The sequence below is a fragment of the Ischnura elegans genome, chromosome 9 (assembly GCF_921293095.1).
Source record: "Ischnura elegans chromosome 9, ioIscEleg1.1, whole genome shotgun sequence".
Classification (NCBI taxonomy): Eukaryota; Metazoa; Arthropoda; class Insecta; order Odonata; family Coenagrionidae; genus Ischnura; species Ischnura elegans.
This window is the reverse complement of record NC_060254.1, coordinates 17,689,472-17,714,570: the sequence shown is the minus strand read 5'-3', so window position 1 is coordinate 17,714,570 and position 25,099 is coordinate 17,689,472. Positions and strand designations below refer to the sequence as shown.

The 25,099-nt window shown below is 36.0% G+C and overlaps 1 protein-coding gene across 10 annotated transcripts in view; it reads right to left on the bottom strand.

Annotated features, from left to right (window-relative positions):
- Window positions 1–25: 25 nt before the first annotated feature.
- Window positions 26–25,099, bottom strand: part of LOC124166112 (semaphorin-1A-like) — a 915,056-nt gene continuing 889,982 nt past the window's right edge. For 2 of the 10 annotated variants that reach the window (XM_046543761.1, XM_046543763.1), the window contains 13 exons: window positions 18,641–18,728; window positions 17,950–18,054; window positions 17,761–17,849; window positions 17,445–17,586; window positions 16,423–16,771; window positions 16,075–16,157; window positions 15,345–15,579; window positions 14,821–14,963; window positions 14,215–14,259; window positions 13,760–13,849; window positions 11,460–11,591; window positions 6,383–6,590; window positions 26–1,639 (listed from right to left, as the gene is read on the bottom strand). In XM_046543761.1, coding sequence (XP_046399717.1) covers window positions 1,474–1,639; window positions 6,383–6,590; window positions 11,460–11,591; window positions 13,760–13,849; window positions 14,215–14,259; window positions 14,821–14,963; window positions 15,345–15,579; window positions 16,075–16,157; window positions 16,423–16,771; window positions 17,445–17,586; window positions 17,761–17,849; window positions 17,950–18,054; window positions 18,641–18,728 — 1,875 coding nt within the window. In that variant the 3' untranslated portion in view covers window positions 26–1,473. Of the gene's footprint in view, window positions 1,640–2,239; window positions 2,309–5,871; window positions 5,941–6,382; window positions 6,591–11,459; window positions 11,592–13,759; window positions 13,850–14,214; window positions 14,260–14,820; window positions 14,964–15,344; window positions 15,580–16,074; window positions 16,158–16,422; window positions 16,772–17,444; window positions 17,587–17,760; window positions 17,850–17,949; window positions 18,055–18,640; window positions 18,729–25,099 lie in introns of all 10 variants that reach the window. The other 8 variants (XR_006866398.1, XR_006866399.1, XM_046543766.1 and 5 more) reach the window with 8 other exon arrangements.

Below are 25,099 nucleotides of genomic sequence, written 5' to 3'. Positions count from 1 at the left end.
TTAATTGCTGCAATCAATAGAATTATTTAATTTAAGAATGAATCTGATTTATTTTTTTCATTACCATGACAAAGCTTCCTTTATCGCTACATTACTCACTGTGGGTCTTCATCTGAATCCTGACAAAAGGGACGGAATGCTTGACCATTTAGAAGAGTGTTTCATCCCAACTCTTTCCATCTCCATATCTCCACCCCAAAAACTCACAAAGATATTTACACATACATATCAATTTATGTCAGCAACATTCACCCAAAGATACAGTTTACTTAGCTCTATCTTTCATTGTTGTCTTCAAGGGCAGTAAATATATAAGATGAGTCTTTACACTGAGAAAATTTAACTTTTAGGATTTAATTTTCTCTTACCAGTTAAAAAATTTCATACAACATAATTTTGAAACAATATATGAAATACAAGTCACATAAATCTTGATAAAAGCATTCAACCCTAAAGGTCACAATTTTTCATCACAGCTCCAAGTAGAATTTGCATATTCATGCCCAAGTGTCTATGTTGCTCGTCAAAAAGCATTCTGCAGCTCCAATGGTACACCATATCACTTTCATAACATACTGTCAAAAAATAAGACCATTCCTTGAAGGAATTTCAAAGCCCACAGAAATTTTAGAATATTGCAAATGAATGACTATCATAGAGTAGTGCAATTCTTTTTATGGGCTTGGTACGACAATTACTTTATGAAAATTCATAACATCCTCCCACTCACAAAACTATTTAGGCCAAAAAAAAAACGTTCAAAGCCACTTAGTAATATGGTCAAGTTTTCATTCCGATCCGTGATTCACATGGCTCATAATGAGTACATATTATCAACAATTTAAACCCTATGTACATGCTTATATACAAAGATTCATACAAGGTTCATTCTGTGGTCAGTCTTTTAAAAAATAATAGCAACAGTAATCATAAAGGCCTGAATTTTCCGCGAGTAGAATACTGTTGTTGGTGGGCTCAGTTGTGTGAATTCATCGGCCAGTTTCCTCCCTTTCACTCACAACAAACACACAGATGCACACGCACTCTGAAAAGCACTTCTTTTAAGAGTTTTTGATTTAGTATTTCCTTGAAAATAAATGTGAACTACATACTTAGTCAATGGCAACTGCTATACGCAGTCACTAAAATGTCATACGAGCTTTTACAAGAGTGATTTACTGTAGTTTCACTAAGTTTCTCTTTTCTCACTTTTCCACTACTGGGAGTATATGTCCGTATGTTTCATTTACTAATCAGATCCTCAGCAAAAACGTGTGTGCCACAAACCACAACACAATTCACGCAGCCATTTTCGCGAGTGTTTCCTGGAATGCTTGCCTCGAGTCAGTTGTCAACGCAACACAGGTACACAACGCTCTCAGCTGTGACCACTGAAGTTCGCATCACCACGCCACATGCTCACCAATGTACTGCATTGAACTTGGGGTCCACGAGACCCCAAACATCACATCACTATATGTAAGTCTTTTTCACTTTTTGTATGGGCTTATTCTCCGCTGATGAATTGGCATTCTTCCCATTGGCGTTTTTTGGCGGCACATTCAAAACTAGATTGATAGCCTTATTATTACTTGGCGGGAGATAGGCAGCGTCATTTAGCCCACCGTCATGAGTTAGCCTAGAAACACAAAGGAGAAAAAGGCTTAAATTATATGAAGCAGCTAAGAATTCTTCTTTCAACTTTCCAAAAGTCCACATTGTGACTATCATGATAAACAGGCCATTTCATCTGTCACTAAAAATTTCAAGATAGTTTGCACTGTAAAATTTTTTCTGAAAGTAAATTTTTGAATGATATCATGAACAGTCAATGGTAATCATTTTCCAGTTTTAAGACCATTATCAAATAATGGAATATTTATGGATTATCTACATGTCTTGCAACAGCCTGCAATTGCAAACATTAAAATAAAACATGAAACAAGATGCGAAGATCAAAAAAACATTAAAAACATTCCCAGAGGTATAAATGTGCATACATTCATGTACTATATATACACAAATATGCACATTTTTTCCTTTGGAAATATATAATTTGACAGACAATTGGTTACACAATTTCTAAGTCTCACTTGATCTATCTTGTATAACCACCAACGTACAGCATGAGCTCTACAATATCACAGATAATTACACATGCACAATTCACATTCCGATTGCAGTTCCTAAGCCACTTTTTATTAGCGAGAAGCAGGCACTTTATACAGAAATCAATCACCTCATCTGCTAATGTTCTGGCTGCACTAGGAACATCACCGTGCTACAAATGGATTTCTACTCGCCTTACCTGCAACAAGATGGTAGACCAGAAGTATGTTATACTGCCATACAAGTGACTGACAGATTGGTATCAACTCAAATAATTAAGGCCGCAAGAGTACTCAGTTTTTGAACTGTTATTTCACCCTTGGGCAACTTTCAAGCAACTGAATAATTTAGCTTCATAGAGGAATGAAATCTGCTAGTATGGCAGTAATAGGTTCTACCTTAATTTAATTGACCCACATACAATCAAGTTACAGCCCAATTAGTAATGTTAGAAAAATATAAGGAATGGACTAGAGATATGTAGCACACAAACAGGAATGAATGCATCAACAAACTGGGGGCATTCTGAACTAAGTTTTGGCACCTCTCTCTGTTCTTAGATCAGACATCAGAAGTATGGCAATTGAAATTATGACTGAGCTATATATTCTTCTAATGGCTCTAATTAGAGAAGCAGCTGGCATTTAAAAAAGTCCCAGAAACAAAAAGATAAGTAGCAGCAAGTAAACTAGAGGTGTGCAAGTATTCCAATGTCAGTTACTACTAGCTCATAAGTGATAGAACACAGCCAAAGTAAAGTTTTTCAGCATTAGCTGCATAGACAAACTACAAGTGTGCATGCTAAAGAATGTATATGCTGAGGTAAACAACAAGGCAGTATAGAAGCAAATCGAACACATATTATTTAAATTTCAAGAGTTACAGTGAATGAATTACAAACAGCTGTTCATAGATAAACCATGATGGGAAAATGCTCTGGTAGCAAATGATAAAGATGAAGGCATATCCTCCTTGGTAAGATCAAATCAAATTTTTTTACCCAGGAAAAAGGAACTGGTGTCTCCTTCCATTCTTTTTTCTTAAACCACTTATCCGGAAAACATGCTAATTAAAAGCGCGCAACATAGATGAATTGAAATTTTCCTTTGTTGACTTCATTTTACGCATTTAAAGAATAAAATGACCTCCCTAAGATGCTACTTATTTGTCTTGGAAGAAATTTGTCCTGACCAAATGAATCTTAAGTTCATAAACCAATGATAAAGCTGTCACTTTTTAATAATTTAAAAAAATGTATTCCCTTTCAATTATCCCAACCTAAGTAAGCCATTTATCATAATGTTCCTCTACTGAGTGAAATACCTTTTTCACTTAATGTCAAGTTCTTTTAAGATGTCACCAGAAAATATGAAGTGCACTTTATAGTATCACAAAATGCTCTCAGCAACACGAGAGTTGAGGGGCATTTTAGCAATAATTTAGAAAAAAAGATTTGAAAATCGATAAGAATCATGTTATTTGTCACTTTACTCTCAATTTTAAAAGTATGAATTTCTAATTGGGTCGATGTGTTGTATAAGGGATGCAATCGACACGCTGCATAAATGAAGCCTGACATATCTTCATAGTCAAAAACTTTGTGGGGTCAAGAGGAACTCCAATTATCTCAGTTTTCAGTTGAACACTGGCACTGAAAAATGTTCTTGTCTTATTTCAATCGAGGCAGAACACAAGCCAATGCAGCATGTCATAGGAATTTGAGTTGTATCAATACATAGAACACTATCACTTTAAATTGCATGTGACTCATCTGCCCTGATCATGATACCCAAGTCGAGCATGGAAATGCAGGCCATGGATAACCTGAAACGTTTTTGGCAGGGAAGCCTATGATCCTATATGGCTCCAAGCTTTTACATTCAGCTCTAAGTTATGCTCAAGACAATTTAGATGGGTAAACTACAATTAAAAAAATCTCTTTTATGCTCTGCTACTGAAACCAACCTTCTCTCTTTAGATGGAGATAGAAAACCTCTATTATTACCTAAAATCCTCTCATCTATCATATTCTATTTCCATGACATACGACTTTTTTTTACCAACAGCGCACATAAAGCATGGGGATAGCCATTGCCACCCAGTGGCGCCGACTCCATGGGGCCTGAGGGGGCCCGAGTCCCCTCAAAAATTCGTTATGGGTGTGAGGAAAAAATGTGTCAGGCTTGCTGATTTTCCCCGGAGAGTCCAAATATCAAGATTCGAGTTATCAGGGTTCTAATGTTGATCATATGACTCTTCTAAAATGCTTATGAATTTTAAAACTCACTACTTGTAAAATTTCCCGGGGCAAGATCCCCGGTTAGGGCCCCCCCAATAATTTTTGCAGGCCGGCATCCCTGTTGCCACCTTATGCTTACTTTCATTCACACCCACTAATATGCATATAATGGATTGCTATGCTGCTTAGAATGCTTGGTAGCCAATATAAGGTGAACTAGACAGTAAACAATGGCCCTTAAGACTTGACCTGCCACAGAGGGTCTCAATACCCTCCCTGAAAAAGTGAAAGACAAGTACTACTCCATTATCAGTCACACTGCATGTCAAATTTGCAGGATGTAAGTATTAATCCAGGGCATGATTCATGGACTAAATGAATTACAATGATTTTTTTTACGGTTATGGGCTTACATAGAGAGTTACAGTATTTTCAAGGATTAAGTTAGTTCATTCGCTTCATGTTCCTCCCTGATTCTAACGATCAATCCTGTATATACCCATTCCCTAAGTGTTCAGTTTGGCATGAAGGTCTATTAACACTATTTCTTTTCAACAGCCCCATTTACTTCCTCACTCTTCTTCCCCAACCCAACATCCTTCCCTCCGTCCATGTTTCCAGCATCTCTTCAGTATACAACCACTCTATGGTCTCCACTTTACCCTCCCAAAGAACTTTCTCTCCTAACCATTGACGTCATGGCAAAATTAGTAGTGCCGGAGTGCACTTCCCTATACTTTTTTTAGAAGTGAAATATTACTCTTTGTTCTTTTATTACAAATTATTATTCACATTTTATTGCAATTTTTTTGTTTTGGTTACAAATGTATTATATTAGAAATTCTGAGGCAGCAAAGTTGACAAAAGTGTTATTTTTGTTAATATTATGTCTTTTATAAACGGCGTTCCGGCACCATGACACCTCTGCTCCTAACCCACGATGATTTTGAACATTCCTTTTACAGCACAGTTTATCTTGTATAATACTTTCTGAACTACCTAATTTTAAGGAGGCCAGTAATGCATATGATTTGCTCCGAATGCAAGGAGGATATACACTTCCCAAGTCTTTGGAAAATGATATCATTCTCATTCATTCTTCATTTTTGGTTTTGAATGTTTTTGCATTGACTCAACTTCAAGGAATTCTTTTTTTTGGTCAAGATTTTATGACTTTGAATACTTTCTTTCAGGACCTACTTTGGAATCTAATTATTTCATCTTTCACGAGGTCACACATTGCGACCTGACAGAATTTCTTGAATCAACTTCCACTTCTCATTGTTTATACATATAAATGAACTTGTGAAATTCGAATAAATCAGTGACCCACCCGAACAGTGCTGTGTAAATTCAATCTACTGATTGAAAACATACTCAATCAAGAAAAGAAAATTGAATAGCAAAAATCAATGGAGAAAGTTTGATTTTGTACTTGCACACCCTTAGTTACATAACTAAGAACAACACACCAAAAGAAACCATTGAAAAAGTGAAAAACTAAGAAGATATTATTCATTTACTTAAGTCTTTTCTCTATAGCAGTTGCTCCTTAATAATGGAATCTTTACTAGAGTGAGTAATTGCTTTCCCTAAAACATAAAGAGAGGTTATAAGTGTTTTGCTGTACATGTCTATTACGTTTTACAGATTTTCAAATAATGATCAATTCTTGATGAATAAGTTAACCATTACATATCAAGCAATTACAGTTATTGTTAATGTGAAAAAGACCGTTTCCACTTAAAAGCATTGAAAAAATTGCAAACAAAAGTGTATAGTGTGCAACAACCCAGAGAGTTAAGAGTAAATTAAATAAGGATCAACATAATTTCTAATGTTAATTTATTAATGAATTACTTGTCTGTATTTGTGTTCCTAATTGAAGTTTGCATAAATACACACTAAACCATGCAAATCCTTTCAATGAAAGTTAATTAGTTGTAGGTACTTATTAGCAGTAAAAAAATCAATGAAACACTCCAAAAGTTCTGTAGTAAATGTATGTACTCCTACAATAAGTTTGCCATTTACCTGTTTAACTGATGCCTCTGATCTGGAAAAGGCATATCATGGTAGTTTGGGGAAGATGAGTACTCCTCCGCTCGGCATCTTCTAGAAAATAGAAATCCCGACACAAATCCCACGACTAAGGCCGCTACACAAGCAGTTGCCACGGCAATTGCGAGAGTTTCAGTCGTATATGTAGAAAGGCGCTCCTGCGATGCATGAAGCTTAGGACCTATGGTTCAAATTGAAGTTAACAACAGTGTAAATATAAATAGATTTGAAAACAGTTAGACTACCTGTTTAAGCACCTAATTCAATAGAGCTGCTAGTTAATTGCACACATTGAAAAGCAAAACAAAAAAATATCAGGAAATTAATTAATTTCCAACATTCCCAAAATTAAACCATGATGAAATAAAACTTTAATCATTTGGCTTATTGAATGAAAAAATTGAGGAAGATGCAGCATTAATTGTTAATGTAAACTCGTGCCTTGACTGCAAAATTTAAATCTTTATTTTTTTTTACAATTCAAAATGTATTTTTTCAAGCCTCAATTTGTAACCCATCGACATGATTTGTAAAGAATTAACCCAAGGCTGGTATGAAATCAACATGAGAAGCAAGCTTCAAAGAACCAACCATGGTTTTACAAAATAATCAATTTTCTCTAAACATACCCCCCAGTATTACAAAATTTTTCTTGCACATTCATCAATGTTTACCATATTATATTATTGGTATCAATAAATATCATCAGTTACCTTTTCCAACAAATTTGTCATTTCATTGCGGTAATACTCAAAAGAATTTGAAAACGTTGTTCTTTGGCAATAAATGAGCGAAAAATAAGCTTTGTTGCTGTTTTCATAAAAACCTTCAGATGAGCTATTTTTGTGGAATGCCAACATAAATTCTCACAAATGGAAACAGGGTGTAAACAAAATAAAAAAATATACAGACTGAAAATGGACAGAAATAAAATTAATAATTTCACTAATTCTAATATACTGAAATTTATAAGAACAATGAAAGTAATTAAAATATTGACCCGTCTATAAAGAAAACAGGCAGTATCTTTCTTCCAAGGGAAATGGCTTAAGTTCAGCATAAACAAAATATTAAGAGAAATTTTAGGGGAAAGAAAACAATTTTGTCATAGCTAAGCAATGTCAATTTAATTTTTGGAAAACATGATAAACATTTGACACCTTTGTGTCATTATGAAACTACATCAGACAACTTGGTCTGCTTTGGTTCGAAATTGATGTCTATAAATGACATCTGCCATGGACCCTCTAAAATTCTACCACTATGCATATGCATGACTATATCTAACCATATACTGATGCATATGTAACTACCAAGTTAGTGCTTTAGACACCATTATTAGTTACACAACTACTGACTTAAAGTGATTTCTGAGTAGGTACGCATTTAGTATTAATGTCACAAAGCAACTTATTTGATAGGGACCACTGTGACCCAAATAATTTTGTCGTGAGGACTATTGTCTCCAGAGCGTCTTTAATTAAAATCCTTTATCAGGATCAACATTGAATTTCACGGCTATGCAACTGAAAGGGATGCTTATTTGAATGAGATGATCACTTATTTTATCCAAGTTGTTTTTTAATGCGGGTAATAACCAAGGCAATGGAGGAAATTGTCTCATTGGATGAAAAAAACTGGGGATCAAAAATATGCTTCCATTAAAAAAAAATCAGTTATCTTAATTTTAAAAATGTGTATATATATTGCTATATAGGTACCTTCAAAAATAAGAAAAGATTTCACTAAGAAAATGAAATATTTAATAATGATGGAACCAATTTTAACATAATATTTTATTCATTGATTGAATATCACCATGGCTTGATAATACCAAAAGAAAACCACTCAGAATTGAATTCCAAATGTTTATTGAAGCAAACAGCATTGCTTTTTAAATGTTTGATTTTTTTTCATGGAAACTTGCATGATCCCATTCACAGGCTATCACTTATCTGGAAGCACACAACTTGTTAATGACGTTAGTAATAATTTGTGTTAAAGCAGAACTTATAAAAAACTTCAAAAAAACACTATGCAAAAAATAACATTAAACATATCCACAGTGAAATATCATAAAAGCACTTCTCAAAATAATGAAAATTAGGCCTTAGTTTGGAAAGATCAATAAAAAAACAATTAAGATTATTAAAATAAAATTAGTTGGTAAATTTTATTATTGGGGATTTAATTACTGACGTTATACTGCAAGTAATTAAATTGTCACATAAATATTTTCCCGATGATCAGATGTACCACGTAAGCTTAGATATGGAGTAAGCCCAGTCCCTTCAAGCCTGCTTGCATAAAGTTTCTCCTTATTCTACTAGTGGGCATTATTCAGTATTTTTCAAGTTAATATGCTAGTGAGTAAAGAAAGTGAAGTATAAGATGCATCTCCCATGTGCCTCCTCCGATTTCAATCATTCCGAAAAAGCTTTGGGCAAAAAAGATAAGAAAGCAGTTTTAGTGAATGGTGTGAGTTATGTAAAGATAAGTTAAATAATCAATCAAATCACAATTGGAGTTAAAATTTCCTCATATTGCGATTTTACATTTAAAATTTAAGAGTTTGAAACTTAATTCAATCATCCTCATGTATGAAATTTTTGTTGAAAAAATGCTATGTCGAAACTCTTCCCACAATAAGCCATGATACCAAATAGAGTGCTTAGTAGCACTAACTGAATGAACTTAGTCATGAATAAGATGGAAAACCAGCAGCCATAGAGATAACATGAAAGTTAAATGTAGCTATTATTAGAACAAGTAAGCATGCACACCACATTTAAAGAGTTTATAAGTTAGTAATATTATTTGAAAAGATTTGGATAATTTTATTCAATGGTTATTGAGGTACATATTTGGTTAAATCAAAATAATGAATACATGAATGATATACCCACCAGCTGAGCATTCAATTTATACACACCTATTGAAAAAATTCATACATGAAGAGCCAAGTTATTAAGTCAAATAACATTCACAATAAGAGAAAACAGGAAGGTATGTATCAAAAATGTTTTCACAGAGCTAACTGGTTACTTCTAGGGTTGGGCTACTAGAAAATTCAAATTTTAAATAATAATGAAGCGTGTTCGATGATCGAGGAAGAAAATAAAATGTTCCCTCGAATGGCTTCGAAATGACGGTGGTATATTATATAGTAACTTGCTTTTTTTACCAAAATTTATTCAAATGGTTAGACATACAATTACTCAAACTCGTCATTGAATAAAGTGTTACCAAAAATAAAATTTATGTTCTGTCGGAAATTGTTTCAGTTCATTTCAGTTAAACTGGCAATCACATAGTCATACTCCATCAATAACTGAAAGTACGTGGATGTAGGGTACGAAGTAATTCATGGCTGGAGAAAATACCGAAAGATTTTAATCACATGTTTTGAGATTATTGGGGCATTAAATTACTTGATATTTAATACTGATATTTGAGAAAAAATTTTGTGTTTGAGCTCAATAGATGAATTTGGAAAAAAATATTCAACCCAATCCATTGTTATTTGAAATCTACCAAGTGAACTGCTTTGGAATTAAAATTTATTGCCCTGTGAAAAAGAAATCATTGACCAGAAGACAAAGGGAATTTAGGGCCAATGTGCTGATTGCATCATCAGGGATCAGTAATACCCATTGATTGCAATATTATGAAAGTTGATGGTGCTGGGTGTAGTGTCTTTGTTGTCCACACAGAATGACTAATTGAGAGAGGAAAAGCTTCCAAGAAGCCATAACGGCAAAATCCTGGAGAGATGAAGGCTCTTTGATTCTAGGAGCAAGACAATTATTTCACATGACAATTAATGCAAGGGTGCATAATCAGTGAAATGGTGCATTTGAAAATGGAAAAAGTGCATGACGTGAAGTGTGGAGGAACAATTATTTTCAGAAGTAATAGGAGCCTCAGAGTTGGTGCCTGTATTTTTAGTGCACCTTTATATAGGAGCCCCAGAGTTGGTGCACAGTTCCTATATTTTTAGATACACATCACAATAGACCATCACAAATAGTAGGGGTGGTTCTTGATGCTAGTGACAGGGGGGTCTGGTAGGAAATTTAAACTTGCATCTGGGGCAAAACAAACATATATTTTATTGGAACACATTACAGTTAGGTTGAAGATTACTTTGAAGCACTCAAATAATGTTTGTAGACTTAAAGAGATTTTGAAGCCATTTCATCCACTGCAATTTTTAAACCAAAGCTTATATCCAAGCCTCTCACTTGGAACTAGCCCTTGCATATAGCTAAAATGCTGGAGAAAACTAGATCAAGCCAAAATTTCCACGCAGCATGTTGTGATCTACATCTACATAGGTAATGCTCCACAAGCTGCCACATTAAGCGTTTGGTGGGAGGTGTGAGGACACTAGCCTGTATAAGAATAACAAACAATTTAGTTGCATAATATGAGAGTTTTGAATGCCTAAGTTAGTTGCCAGTCCCCACTTCCACCTCATTTTATTCAGTTTTGTAATTAACTTCCTTACAAAGAATATGGGTTGATTTGAGTCAAATGATTATATCTGGACCTTATTAGCCCTTGAACAACAGGATTTCGGGATAATTTGACAAGAAAACCCACTTTGATTGCATTAGCTTTGCAGCCGTTACTTTTTTCCCCAACATTTATGATAACCAAAGCATTTTCTTAGGATCGTTACACAATTGCTTATGAGTTGCCCTAAATGCAGATAATGCTCAGCCAGGAAGTAATCTCTTAACCATGTATCAAAAAATCTTTTAAAATTTGATTTCAAATGGTTCCAAATATGATCATGCATTAGCCGTGTCTATATTCTACCACCAAATGTGTCACAACATAGAATGACATACATAACTTCTAACTACAGTTGGAAAGTGTCAAGCAACACAGATGAAGGAAGCAGGTTGAAAGGTTAGAATGGATAATATATTTGATGAAATGCCACATTTTTAGAACACAGAGTGCTATATAAAGGCTAATTTTCTACCTTTTAAGATTGAACCACAAGCAGACAATTGCTCTATTACACAGGGACTGGGCTTACCTGCTTGGTTGATCTCTGCCAGGGTATTTGGTATAATGTTGGTTTCAGCAAGCTCAATCAAAATTTCATTGTTATCGATATCCTGATCAAACTCATTCACTAAGGGATCTAGGGACTGAACTGGATCTCCTGCTGAAGAAAAAAAATAAATATGGTCATTCTTTTGCTGAAATAAAAATGTCACCCTGAGAAAACCATGAATTACACATTGTTTGAGTTGAACAACCAATTAAAAGTCTATGTAGAGAAGCTATGGCAGATATCATGCAAAGACATGTGTTTATATTTTCAATTATAAAATGCTTTTCAAAAATGCATGTTGCATACAAAATACATATGGAAAGTAGCAGAACACAATCCATTCTACATGCCTACCATTTACATTCCAACAGCCATTGATGGAATAAGAAATCATTGAAATTAAAAACGGGTTGTACTAAGAGCACACAAAGCATACCTAATGCAGGGTTGTGTTATGTAGTATAAATAAGGTTGAAGTGAAAACATACAAACTCGATAAAAATAATCAAGAGGAGTATCTCAGCATCAACATGCTTGAAGTCAATAAAGACATTACCAACTGTATTAGATAAATCACAGTCCATGAAATTCTTTTTGTACGTTAATGACATTGACATGCATACAAAGTAACCACACCAAAAACATTTTTCTACACTGATATGCATTAAATATTGATCCCAAACATAGTAATAAGCTTATTATTCCTTGAGGTGGTGAGGACCTCAAGGTGCCCAAAATGTTTGACACATTTTTCCTCCACAGAAGGCAACCAATTGGTGGCATTTTGAAGTTGTGCTATCACAGCAGTGGAGAATAGCTAGAATGAGCCATATTTCTATTCCCACCACCAGAGGACAAAGGTGTTCTGAGTGTTTGAGGTCTGATATGCATAAACAAGTGTCTTTTAGATAACCATAATTTTTTTCACTAATTTTTAACGCCGGTGAAAACAAATTTCATTGGAAGGCAACCGTAAAGATTGCCACTTTGTTGATTATTCTGGAAGTTGGGGTTGGGGACAGTGGCGGATACATATGGGGGCGCAAGCAACGCCCCTTTGCGGGGCTGCCCGCATTGCCTAACATTGTAGAACCATTATTGTAACTTTTTTACACCATTAGATGGCATTGTCTTGTACATGTGAATAATCAGTTTAAATGGAACTCTCTTTAACTTTGCATGTCACTTAATTATTTGCCATTACGACAAAATTAAAGGTAGCTCAAGATATCTTTTGCATCCCTCCCCTTGAGTTTTTTCTGCATCCGCTACTGGTTGGGGAGGGCACTTCTCTTCCCCTGAATCGATCACTAGCCAACACACAAACACATTTGGTGGTGGTATTGAAGATGATGCTCCTCTCAAAAGTATGATACAAGTGGCTGACTTATGTGAAGGAAAACTGTGTGAAATTCCACATCACAACCCTGAAAGGTTGTCTAAGTTATTAACTAGAAAAATATGCAATTTAGAAAGAGAGGACCCTATAATTCACAAAATAAACAATAACCTGAGGTTAAAAATGAGTTTGTGGTAAGAAAAAGAAGCTGTTCTAAGTTCAAAAATTAATTAATTACAGAGAACTAGAAGATTAGCTTCCCCACACCATGAAATAATCAATTTAAATCATGCAAAAATAAAAACTGCTTTGAAGACTAAGACCAAGAAGTATGTATGTACTACATGATGACATATCCATCACTTTTTTCCCAAGAAGTCTCCACCACTGTTAAAAAATTAATACGAGCAGCTTTTTGTCAAACGTGAGAAATTTTCTTCAAACTGCTCCATGTCACAGTATTGAGATAGCACACACTTCCTTCATTGCTAGCTTTAAAGAAGAGATTAATCTAAATAGGGTCCTCATTTACATCATTTTTGCTAAGAACATTTATGCACATATTTGAATGAGATTTTGAGTCCAAGTTACCAAGAATATTTTCAACAAAAGGTTAGTATTCTTTAGGAACTAATTTGAGTATCAAATGACCTCCCCCAATGAGTAAAGCAGCTTAGAGGTGCAAAGTACTGAAAGAAGAAAAGAACGCTAAAAGCAGATTATGTTGCTGTTTGAGTCTCTGCAGCTACATCCATCTGGTAGGTAGTCCTGAAAGAATGGGCATGCATCTTGAAATACCACATCCAGGTTGGCTAGAGGTTAAGCGATAGAGAATTAAGGGAAAATAATCAATGCGTCATTAGTAATGATTTCCCAAAGTCCAAATTAGTCCCGAATGGTGTTGTGAGATATGATATTAATTGTTTCCTCTAACACTGACCAACAATTGCAGCCACTTTTGAGCTATTAACTTCTGTTGGTTCAATGCATCTCGGGCAAACACACGGGAGACAAGTGACTGCCGGAACATCTGTAGGAAATTTCAAAACAAATATTAGTCAAGTCAGGAGTCCATTCTGGAAAAGTTAGCAGGAACTGCAAAAAAATAGGAGCGGCTAGCTTGATAATTGATATACGAACAAGAAGATTCCACAAAAACACACACATCCAAAGACAGCAACAAAAGCATTCAATTGCCTGTGCATGACATGTCTTATGGGTGCAAAAAACGCTAAGAGACGTGGAAGGCATAAACGATTATTGATTGAATATATATAAAATGTTCAGAATTTTGAAAACTTGCTTTGATGAGCCGAATGACGTTATATAAAGTGTAAGTACAGTTCAGACATATGAGATTTTGTGCTACACAAGGACGCTCAAAGGGGAACTCACCACTTGGACTAGCAGTCTCTACATGAACAGCGGCTGGAACTTGTGCTGCAAGAGTGATTCATACAATTAAAGCATTAGATCACACAAAAGCTTGATCAGTCATATGCATGTTTCATTGCATGCTGATGGGCAAGAAAATCACAAGGTTAATCTTCACAACTCTCACATGAACACTCATAATCATGTAAGGATAAATCTAAGCTATTTGGTGATAAAACTATGTGTTAATATATAGATATACTATGTTTTTAAAGAAAAAAAAACTAAAGAAATGCCTGCAGACAATCTAGTTATTATTTTAAATGTTATTATTTCAAGTTAAGAGGATTCAAAATGGAATGCACAAAACTGGTCTTATGTGACCCAAAAATACCAGTCAGTTGCTGTTTGTGCCATAACTCAAAAATTCCAAGCCATAATTCAGCAAATTCTGAGAAATCATTCGCCAAGCATCTAATTAGAATTGTTCAGCCTCACAAGTATAAATATAGCTAGCGAAAGCCAGTTACTCTCTCAAGGGCTAGAGTCACATAATCATCATGAAGTTCAGGAGCGAGCTAACTGCAAAAGGCTCTCTCCTTCTCAAAACTACAAATGGTTGAATACCTTCGGCACACATGGGATGCTCTCCCACGGCGACATTTTGAATGAAGCGGTTTCCGACACTCCACTCTGGAGAACCCACAGCCAAGCAGAGTTGCTGTTGGGGGTCCCAGGCACAATATGGATCCTGAAGAGCTATGCACTCCCTGTTTGTGAATGGAAAAGACACGTCTTCAATCAGATAAGGTGTTATAAAAATTGAATACAGAAAGAAACATGATGAAAATATGCTATAGGCAAAAAATGCAGTTAATGAAGTTTTGGATCTAGTAGTCTTAAAATTAGGGTTTTTACTGAAAAGTATTTGTCGCACTTGATTTAGAAAATAATGAGAATAATCATAGGTATCTAAGATTGAAGGTACACAGTTTGTCTGTTATTGTATTAAGTATAGAATTCCCTAAGTGAGCATTGGAAACATGTGATTTAATGACTTGGATCAAACAAAAATCATCCACAATTCCTCAAAATGAAATTCAAGGGTAAAAAAATATTATTAGATATTTTATTAAAAAAAATCATCATACCTGCATGATGTGACCTTATCGCTGGAACATCGATGTAACTTAATTGCTTGTATTTCATCATCAGACACCACAACAAGCTTAGAGTCCTCAATTTTATCAGACATCCGCACTACATACAAATTTTTAATGGCGATATTAATGGGGAAGACTTGAATTTCCTCAATGATTACTGGATTCACCTTCTTTGTAGTTTCATAGGAGGCTGAATTAATGGCCTTGATTACTTTCCCATCATCTGTATAGAGAAAAACCAGCATTAGCTTATGGTTCGTACAAATGATATTTTGGAACGAGCTTATAAAATTCTAATTGTGAAATGACAAAATATTTTACTATTTTATGTAGCTTAATGTATTCTTATGAAATGGATTCAAGACAAGACAAATAAACTAACAAATGTGAATTCCTTATAAAAGAAAAGAAAGCTCAATAAGATGGGCATTAAGAAATATATGAATTGCAAGACAGTTCTTGGGACCAAGATGTATCCAAATCAGGTCCAGACAAAATAATGGTTTTTGATAAGAATTAATGACTGGGATGTAAATGAATAAGTTACAAATAAGATAAAATTTTGGGTTTGATATCTTTTGATTGGCTCAATCAAAAGCTGAACTTTATTGTACTGTATAAGAAAATGTATAAGTGCTTTTGGAAATGGTAAAATCAACTTCAATAACATCTTTTCAAACATATGTTATCAACTTAGGGAAAGGCAAGGGAAATATACCTGTTCCAATAAAGAGAACATCATAAGCCTTCCCATCAGATGTCCTCACTTGAGGGTCCACTGCGATCATTGTAAACCTATACCTGAAATTGGAGATAAAAAAGAGTGAATATGAGTAACGAGAAAGGGGTACCTACATGAATAGAAAGGGGCCTCATACCAAAATGAAGAAGGGAGAACAATAGTGGATTGTAGAGATGAGCAAAGGACAGTTAATGGAAAAAAATAAGCAACCAATCTTTTTCAATTATAGGAAGCACTAAACATGGGATAATGGTATTTATTATTTATTTCGCTATTTTTTTAAACCAGCCTTAAAACTGGTAAAGTTTTGAGACAGCAACTTACTGCATGCTAATCCGGATGACTACAGGTAATCCAAAGAAGGTAGGCACAGCTTCATCCATCAGACCATGGGATTTCACAAAATTGACAGTCACATCTGGAAGTGTCCTTGAGTCATTCACACATTGTCCAGGCCGGGGTTCTGGGACCTTAGTAACAGGAACAGCAAGCCAGTTAGAATTCATAGTCTCTTGCTCCTTGAATGGTCCTTCAAAACTATCGAGAATGTCTTCCATTGTAAAAGCACACACAGCCGAGCCACTAATGGAATTAATTGGTGTCGTGAATACTCCATATATGAGCTTTGCTTTACGATCTCCATACTTTCCCTCAATTATTTCACTAGTAGACTCTGAAAAAAAGAATATTACATCATAAGAGCCTGGGAAAACATATGTTTAGACAGAAGAAAAAAAATTGATTACCAGACATGGGTAACCAGATAATAGAGAGTTGACTGATCTTATGAACTCAAAATTTTAATTATGATTTCACATTTTCCTTTCTTAGCTGTGAGAATCCAGGTCTGGCAAAGTAAAAGTCATTCAAAGAGTGAATATGATGTGACCAACCATGCACTGGACCTAATGTAGTAAGAGTTTTTTTTAACCCTATAACAATTAGTGCCAGACCTCCGTGTGATACTAGGGTAATAGAGATACTAAGTATAATTGAAAATACATGATGCAGCACCCAATGAAAAAATGATATTTCAACTTATTTTATTACAGCACAATGCAATATTTTAATTATTTAAATGTAAATTTATATGATTCACCATGACAAAGTTCCTTTATAACTCAAGTTTTATATGTAATGTACGAGCTGCTTCATCAGGACACTGACTTTTCTGGGTAACATTCAGACACCCATAAATACGTCTGTTTCACTTTTAAGGTTAACCTTGGATACGCAGAATAACATTTGATGTAATGAATGGAAAATTTGCTTTGATATCACAAAATAATGCCATTATATAGGTACTATACCACTGGCTGTAGATTAATTTAAAAGCTTTAACTTACGGATTTCATTGAAGTAAAAAGGATAATCCCCAGGAACTGAGCAATTGAGGCGGGATTTAAGGAAGGATGTCCATCGATCACCAAACTGATGCGGACCTCCTTTATCATGCTTACAAACACGAGCTACCCGGGAGTAAACAGTCTGAAAATGGAAATAAGTCATTTTTTAATATCATTAAAAAAAGGAAGATATAAAATTACATGACATCAGAAAAATAGAATTAGAGAAAAATACTTAAGTAATCCCATTATAATTAGTCAAGATGATTGAGTAATAATAATTAACAAAAACCATAGGTAGCATAAATATTCTTACCTTCCCACAGTTAATGTACTCAACGGCAGTTTCTCGGAAAAAGAAGAACACAAAGTCTCTGTACGACATAGAGCTGACAAAGTTTGGAGCTGAAAAAATGAATAAATTTCATCAAGTTAGGCACTTACAAAGGATGATAATGTTTGTCAGCCATCATATAATGGGACAATTTTCCATCGGAAGACTCACCATTTAACTGTTTTAAGTCTGAGCGCTCCGTCCTTAGAGGCTCCCTATAAAGTAGGGGATCTGTACCAGAAAAGTCTGCTACTGTGGCAGTGTAAAGCTCTCCCTCTGTAAGAACAAAAAAAATTAAGATCAATTAGATTAAATAAGCAAATACCACCGCTTGAAATAAATATTTATAACAAAGGAATTGGATACACTGTGCAGGGGCGCAGCTAGGAATTAAGGGTAAGGGGGGTTTTAGGCACAACTAATACTTAGGGGTCTGAGGGTGTGGAATACCCACCAGGGTAAACGGGAGGTGTGGGGCCCCTCCCCCAGAAATTTTTTCAGATAAATGGTTCAAAAAGGTGAGTTTTACGGCCTTCTGAGGGATATTTTATTAATCCTTACACTATTCTGTACGTAATATTAATCCAATTAAGTGAAATTGATTACACTTAAAAATTTTCTGAGCTCTGGGGGGGGGGGGGAGGGTTTATCCCCCAAAACCTCCCCCTTGCTGCGCCACTGACACTGTGAGTATGAAATACATTCATTCATACAGCAAACAACTGGCAAGATGCTCCAATTATTTTTGACTTAGGCTACGTGAAATTTCTGAAGTTCAATTTTGTCTGAATTATACATCACCAATCACCAAGATGGTTTATAAAAATGAAATAATTATGAGAACAAAATAAATAACACCCACCACTATAAACGCCAGTGCTGTTGTGATCGGGGTCGTAAGGGCAAAGACCACGCCCCTCATAGTCCTTCTCAACTTCATACTCTCCATTCTGTAAAGTAATAAAGAAAATACGGCATTAGTGAGGAAAATTTTTAATGATGAAACTTTCTAAGAAAAATTTCAATGCATTGCAACAACAGTCAATCTAAGGATTACAAATTTTGAAATATTGAATTACAGTAAGTGGTTTTTGATCTCACATGGGCCGAGACAGGCTCTAACTCAAGAATCATAGAATAACCAGGAACTAATTTTTCTAAATAATGTAATCTGACACCTATTTCATTGCATACTTATACTTTTCTGAAACTTGAATTAAGTTGAGGCGTATTTGATGAGCAATATTTCAATTCTGTCATATAATGATGTACATTTCAATACGCCAAATTCACCATCATTGTAACAAGAAAAAAATCCCTCACCACATAGTAAATATCCATAGAAATCTAGGAACTTTAGTTAGCATTCTCTGCACTCTGCACAGTAGCCCGAAAAGTCAAATGCCTATACGGTTCCATTCCTACTCCAAAGGAATTGTTATCCACCGCAATTAACCTGAAACTTTCGATATTCAAACAATTTTGCACTCAAGGCACTAAATTAAAGGGGTGGATAAAAACAGAATGCAGAAATGGTCTACTAAGTGTGGGCAAGTGTGAATACGAGATGCATCTGCTGGAGATAACCAGCCTAGAGGTATGTATATCTGACACTTCATTTCTCGAAATAGTTAATTTCATAATGTATGCCATTAACAAAAAATGAATTAAGATTTCAGCACCAGGCAAACGACAGATGTAGCTAATAACTGAATGAGGTGAATGGTTTTCCAATGCGTTCGTATTGACGACAAAATATCAGTATAGGCACCCCGAACACCTCTCAAGAAACCCCCACGAAGCAAATTACGTGTGCGTGCCTGTGCGGCAACACTATTCAAGTTTCCGCGAGGCGGACTGAGGCGTCCTCCATGAAGTCCGTTTACTCCCACAGTTCGATCAAGGAAACTTTCTCGCCTTTTCCCCAAAACACCACACGCCGTCCAATATTGCAATCCATATGGTTTCCTGCTGCGCCACCGGGTTGAGGGCTTTAGAGTGGAAAGGTCGGTGACAGGAGAAATTTCGGAAACATGTCGCATCCTTTCTCTCGCTTCGATACTTTTTTTCCACTCTGATCGCGGCGTCAAAACTTTATCCGCGGAGCCAGGCTGCGCGACAGAGCAGGAGACTTTTCAAATAAGATAACTTCTCGCGCCGAGAGCGTAGCTGCCCACTTCATTCGGAATGCACGCAGGACGACACGTTTCCCAAACAGTCGGCTATTTCCTTCCAACCAACGACGCGTAATGGGCTGAAATTCATAAAATCTGACCAAGAATCTCTTTATCCGTTATCATTGATGAATAAATATGACGTAATCTCTTTTTCAATGATGCGTCGACCCTTATTTTGGGTGATATAGATCGGAGAGAAAGGCAATCACAGCTAAAAATTGCGAGAGGTGATGTGGGAAGCATATCAGTTAGGCGCACGACGAAATTGTAATGCGGGAAGATTAATCGAGCGACTTACTCAGAATTAATTTTATTGACATCAAAATTAATTAATTTAAATGATTGAAAATATATAATATATATTTAGAATTGCTATGGGGTCCTTAAGATACAAACTCGGGCACCTGAAACTTAATATAACGAATTTTATCATTAAAAATATTTTTCATTGTTCATTCCTCGCTGAATGAAATGTATCAGGAAATCTCAAAAGATTCCAGAAAAAAATTCAGTGAGGAGAGGATATAGACTGAAGATATGATATATGGAAGAAATAAGATCGTAGCCAGAAATAATATTCGATTTGGGTTCATTTGCAGAGGGGTAGGTACATTTCGGGGGAGGGATTGCATTCGGAGAAGGATATTAAGAATGTGTCTTCCTAACATCTCATGGGGATTTGCACCCCTCAAATCCTAAGAAATAGAAAAAATTATGGATGCGAGGCTGACTTGAAATGCTCTGATGATACGTATGTATTGTATTGTGCTCCACATAATTTTCCCGTTTTCTCCGGCAGGCAGTGCGATCGATATCCGTTCGAAGGATTTAATCTTATCCGATGCCAACTCTTCCTGGCGGAGAGAAGGACGAGGACGGAGTGAAAGGGAAAGAAAGAGTTTAATATTGAGGGGACGGCCAGCTGCCGGTGGCGTCCGCTGCGCCCTCCGGCGGGAGAAAGGCGAACAAGAGTCCAGATTGCACTGGGGAGGGAAGCCCTAGGGTGGACTAGATATGCAATATGCATACAGACGGGCACAGCAATCAAGATAGAAGTATTTATTCCACCCTGTGTATCTGATCAAAACTCAAATTTTCAAAATCAGGACGCGACGTTTAGAGTAAAAAAACCATTACATTTTGACAATGAGCCTGACAACGCATTGGTTATCTTATCGACTGCTAAGAACAATAAAAAATTCTCTAATTTTAAGGAAAATGCATCGCTTTTGACCATGTCAGTGGTATTAATGAAGTCGCTGAATATTGTAAGCTATAAATTAAGGTATTGCCATTTAATGTCGTACACATTATTTTAATATTTATAGTAGTATAAAAGTCGTCGTATACAAAAGCCGGCATCAATCTCACTTATTGACAACACAGCAGGACATGTCGGACGTCCGGCCTCCCTACTTCCACCAAACTCAACAAACGTTCGGAACACCCCTTTCTCTTCCATCCCAATCCTTAAACGTCTCCTTGTCCCCGGGAAAAGAAACAGAAAAGTTCTAATACAAGGGGTGGAGAAATTTTCCGAGCCCAATATACGAAAGAACCATTTTTGCAGTCGCAGACTGAAAGATCAACCAACGCCAGGCATTACGCCGAAAATATGCTACGCGGGGGTACTTAGCTAGCGTGTGGGTTGCCTACACTATCAAATGTTTTGTCAATTTTCACTCCTCGGAAATTCATACATTTTATTAAAGACACATTTCATTTGCACACAGCTAAAATTTATAGTTTTCGTTGGTTTTTCGCGAAACAGCCATAGTAACTATAATTTGAGCTCCATACACGCTTATTTCCTTAATCTACCTGATTTATTGAAAAACATTTAAACATAAAAGCACTGCAAGTAGTAATTGATATTATTCGGTTTTAAGAAAATTTTGGACCTGAGATTCCGTTCTTGGTCTACAACTTTCAATAGCATGCATGGCGGGTAGCCGCTAAAGGGGAAAAAATTCGGGGTGGGGGAAGTGGATAAGCCCCCAAAGCCAACCCTGGCTACGTGCCTGGCCACCGCCTTTCCTTGGATAACGCTAGGAAGTAAGAAAAATAGAAATTTTAGACATCGGAGCTTCCACGTAATACAATGGTCTCCCATTGTAGGAACAAGGCGCATACTTTGCTGGAGTTTTCATCGCGGAGCATATAAGCCTGAGAAATCACTAAACAGTATACAATAGAATGAAGATACCTCCTTGCCAAGTGAAACCAAGAAATTGCGCATCTGGCCATCTTGAGAAGGTCCTCTAGAGTTGCGCACCATTAAAATACATACAGATTTATTTTTCTTAGATCATATCATTCGTAGGATGACATCATGGAAAATAAATTACTTGTATCCGATACGACGGTATTTTCATTTCAAATTGCACAATTATCAATCGAATTTCGCACATTTTCCATTAAAAATACAAGAAAGTCGGCCATGGTTGGAGGTCCCGGACGACCAGCATTCCATTGTTTACAGATGAGCGTCGGAAATGCGATTTTGAGTCCGTGCGGATTGACTGACACGGGAGTTGGGCCCTAAGGGGAAAATCTGGAGGACGATCCAGCCCATCGTCTCGTTGAAATGTGCTTTCGCAAACAGTGACGCCCGGGAATGGAAATGACACCCCAGATGTTCTTTTTTTATAACCGGAGGGTATCGAGCTGACGCGCGGAAGCGACTGAATCTAGCGTTTAGGAGAAGACTAGGAGTTGGGGAAAAATCGACTGACCACGAAGCTGAAGTCAGCAAAAGCGTGTTATTATCAGAGTTCCCCCACCGCAGGCCCAATAACTTGCTGTTCCAGTGAGCTCACTGACTCACCCAAACCAGTTCAGGTTTAATTTCGTTGAAATTGTAGTGAAAAATAATGTTTGTGTAAAATAGGGGATTTCACTTGCAATTTTCCACGATTATAAAATTTATTCCAATACAGGTTTCGATGGTACTACATCATCTTCAAGGTACAAATGGTGCGTAATGTATTCAATTTATACAATTTTTTACTGATTTTAATCGACTTATTAGGTTTATCAAGGATAAGCAGTAAATATCCAATAACTGTTTGTAGCATTTCAGTAGATTCCAATCACTTAATAACCTCCGATTGAAATAAAAGGTAGTTGCACTTTTTCACAATTATTCTACTTTAATTTCAATAAGTCGAACATCCATTATATCAAGCATGATTTGGTTGAATTTTTTAACAACCTTTTTGATTCAAAAAATACTATTATATTCTTTTTTCGAGTCATTTTTGTTGTCCACGTAGGGAAAATTTTGCCATTTGTTTTTTTTTGTTGAGGGAATTCAAAACATGCATTTGGAAACTAAAATGCTATCGTCCGGAAGAAAAATGTGATTCATTTAGTAATTAACTTCAGCCATATAATTTCCTTGAGGCTACTCGTTTTATTTGTTTTTCCAAGAACCGCTGAAGGCACAAATTTATTATCCCTTAAATTTTGTTTCAAGTGCAGTCATAGGATCATCGTGGGTTTTGGAGAAAGTTTGAATTTTAATCGAGCCATTCCCACCCCAGATGAAAATCCTAATTGTTGGGAAACAAACACGTACAATCCCAAGCTCGAAGGAATAGAAGTGAACTAATTCATGCGTAAATTATTGTAAATGTATTAATATCGAAAATAGACTTATTAATTCAAATAATCATATGCGATATTAAGGCTTAAATAGCGATGTATTGCTCGAAAATCACTGAAATACCGTATCTTAGATCCTATATTGTGAAATCAGAAAAAAATACAGTTGAGAGCGAAAGAGAAACGATTAAAGTATGCCAGAAGGGCGACAAGACGGCCGTTTTGAATTAATTTTTTAAAAAGAAATTAATGAATGAACTAGGCCTAAGAAAAGATAGAAGTGGACTGGGACTGAAAGTCGGAAAGGGACATTTTCATCCGGCGGGGTTGGAGATTCCCACCCCAGAGATGAATAGGCCTTATCCCGAAAATTCCATCGATGGCTGGAGAAATTAGGAAATTAGAATCGGAATGCACGTGCGGTACGCATCATAATGCGTGCAGGAGACCGTTGAAATTACGACAGTAATTGACACTGGGAAATGCTGCAACTCTCTCTCTATTATGCCGGCTAAATTTGCTCCCGACGCTCCGACGGAACAAAATTATCATTCGAATTAATGCTGCACTGCGGATAATAGGCTCTCGTGTGGTCAAGATAGCATTCGCCACTCACTCACATCTCATGGATGGATAGTAATAATAATCACCATGTGAAATCGATTTTCATTTATGCTTTCGCCAAGGCCGTTTATCAGGCCCGGGGGAAGAGGTACCAGCGACCGCCACTCCGCCTATAGTTGGAGTAAGCTATAACTCAAATATATTTTTTCAATTTTAATGATGAAGTACTTTCAGATATTCGTATTTTTATTTTTATTGATATTTTTGACATTATTACATAACGCAAAGTAATATTTTCATTCGCACATGTGTTTATGTTTTGAATCGTTTCAACGGACATTGCGCACCGTTCCATGCCGTCCATCAGCTGTGTTGTTGTTGTCGTCATACTCGATGTGGGCCGTGTTCTTTTTTGCTTTTAACGCAGAAAAGGTTTGTTAATTGACAATTTTCTGGAAGTGTAGTGACATTTAACGCCTCCAAATGCGCGATAAATGTGCAGTTAGGGGTGGTCAATCGAAAGATTGCAAGTTTTTTCGATTTCCGCGAACTGATTCCAGGTGAGTGTTTTCTTCATTCAGTCATATATATAATTATTTGATATAATCTGTTAAGTTTTCAAGCCATATTAGCTAATAATGTAATTCTTTCTTCAAGGAATTTTGATTTTCATTCGATAATCATTCCAATGTGTCTATTAATTTGATGGGGTTGTTGGAAATGCTGGTGGTGAACGTTGTTGATGCAACGTTTTCAAGATACCTTCGTTATTTTTCACCAATTGTCATTCATATGTGTCCGAAATTCGTTCTGCAAGATTGGTGAAATGTTTCAGAGTGTAACTTGTTAACATGATCATTGCATCAGCAATTTCCACGTACCGTTTTAATTGCATGTAGCAACTAAACACAGTTATTTTCTCTATAAAAGGAGGAGAGGCAGAGTGATAACTTGTTAAGCCATCGGTGGAGATG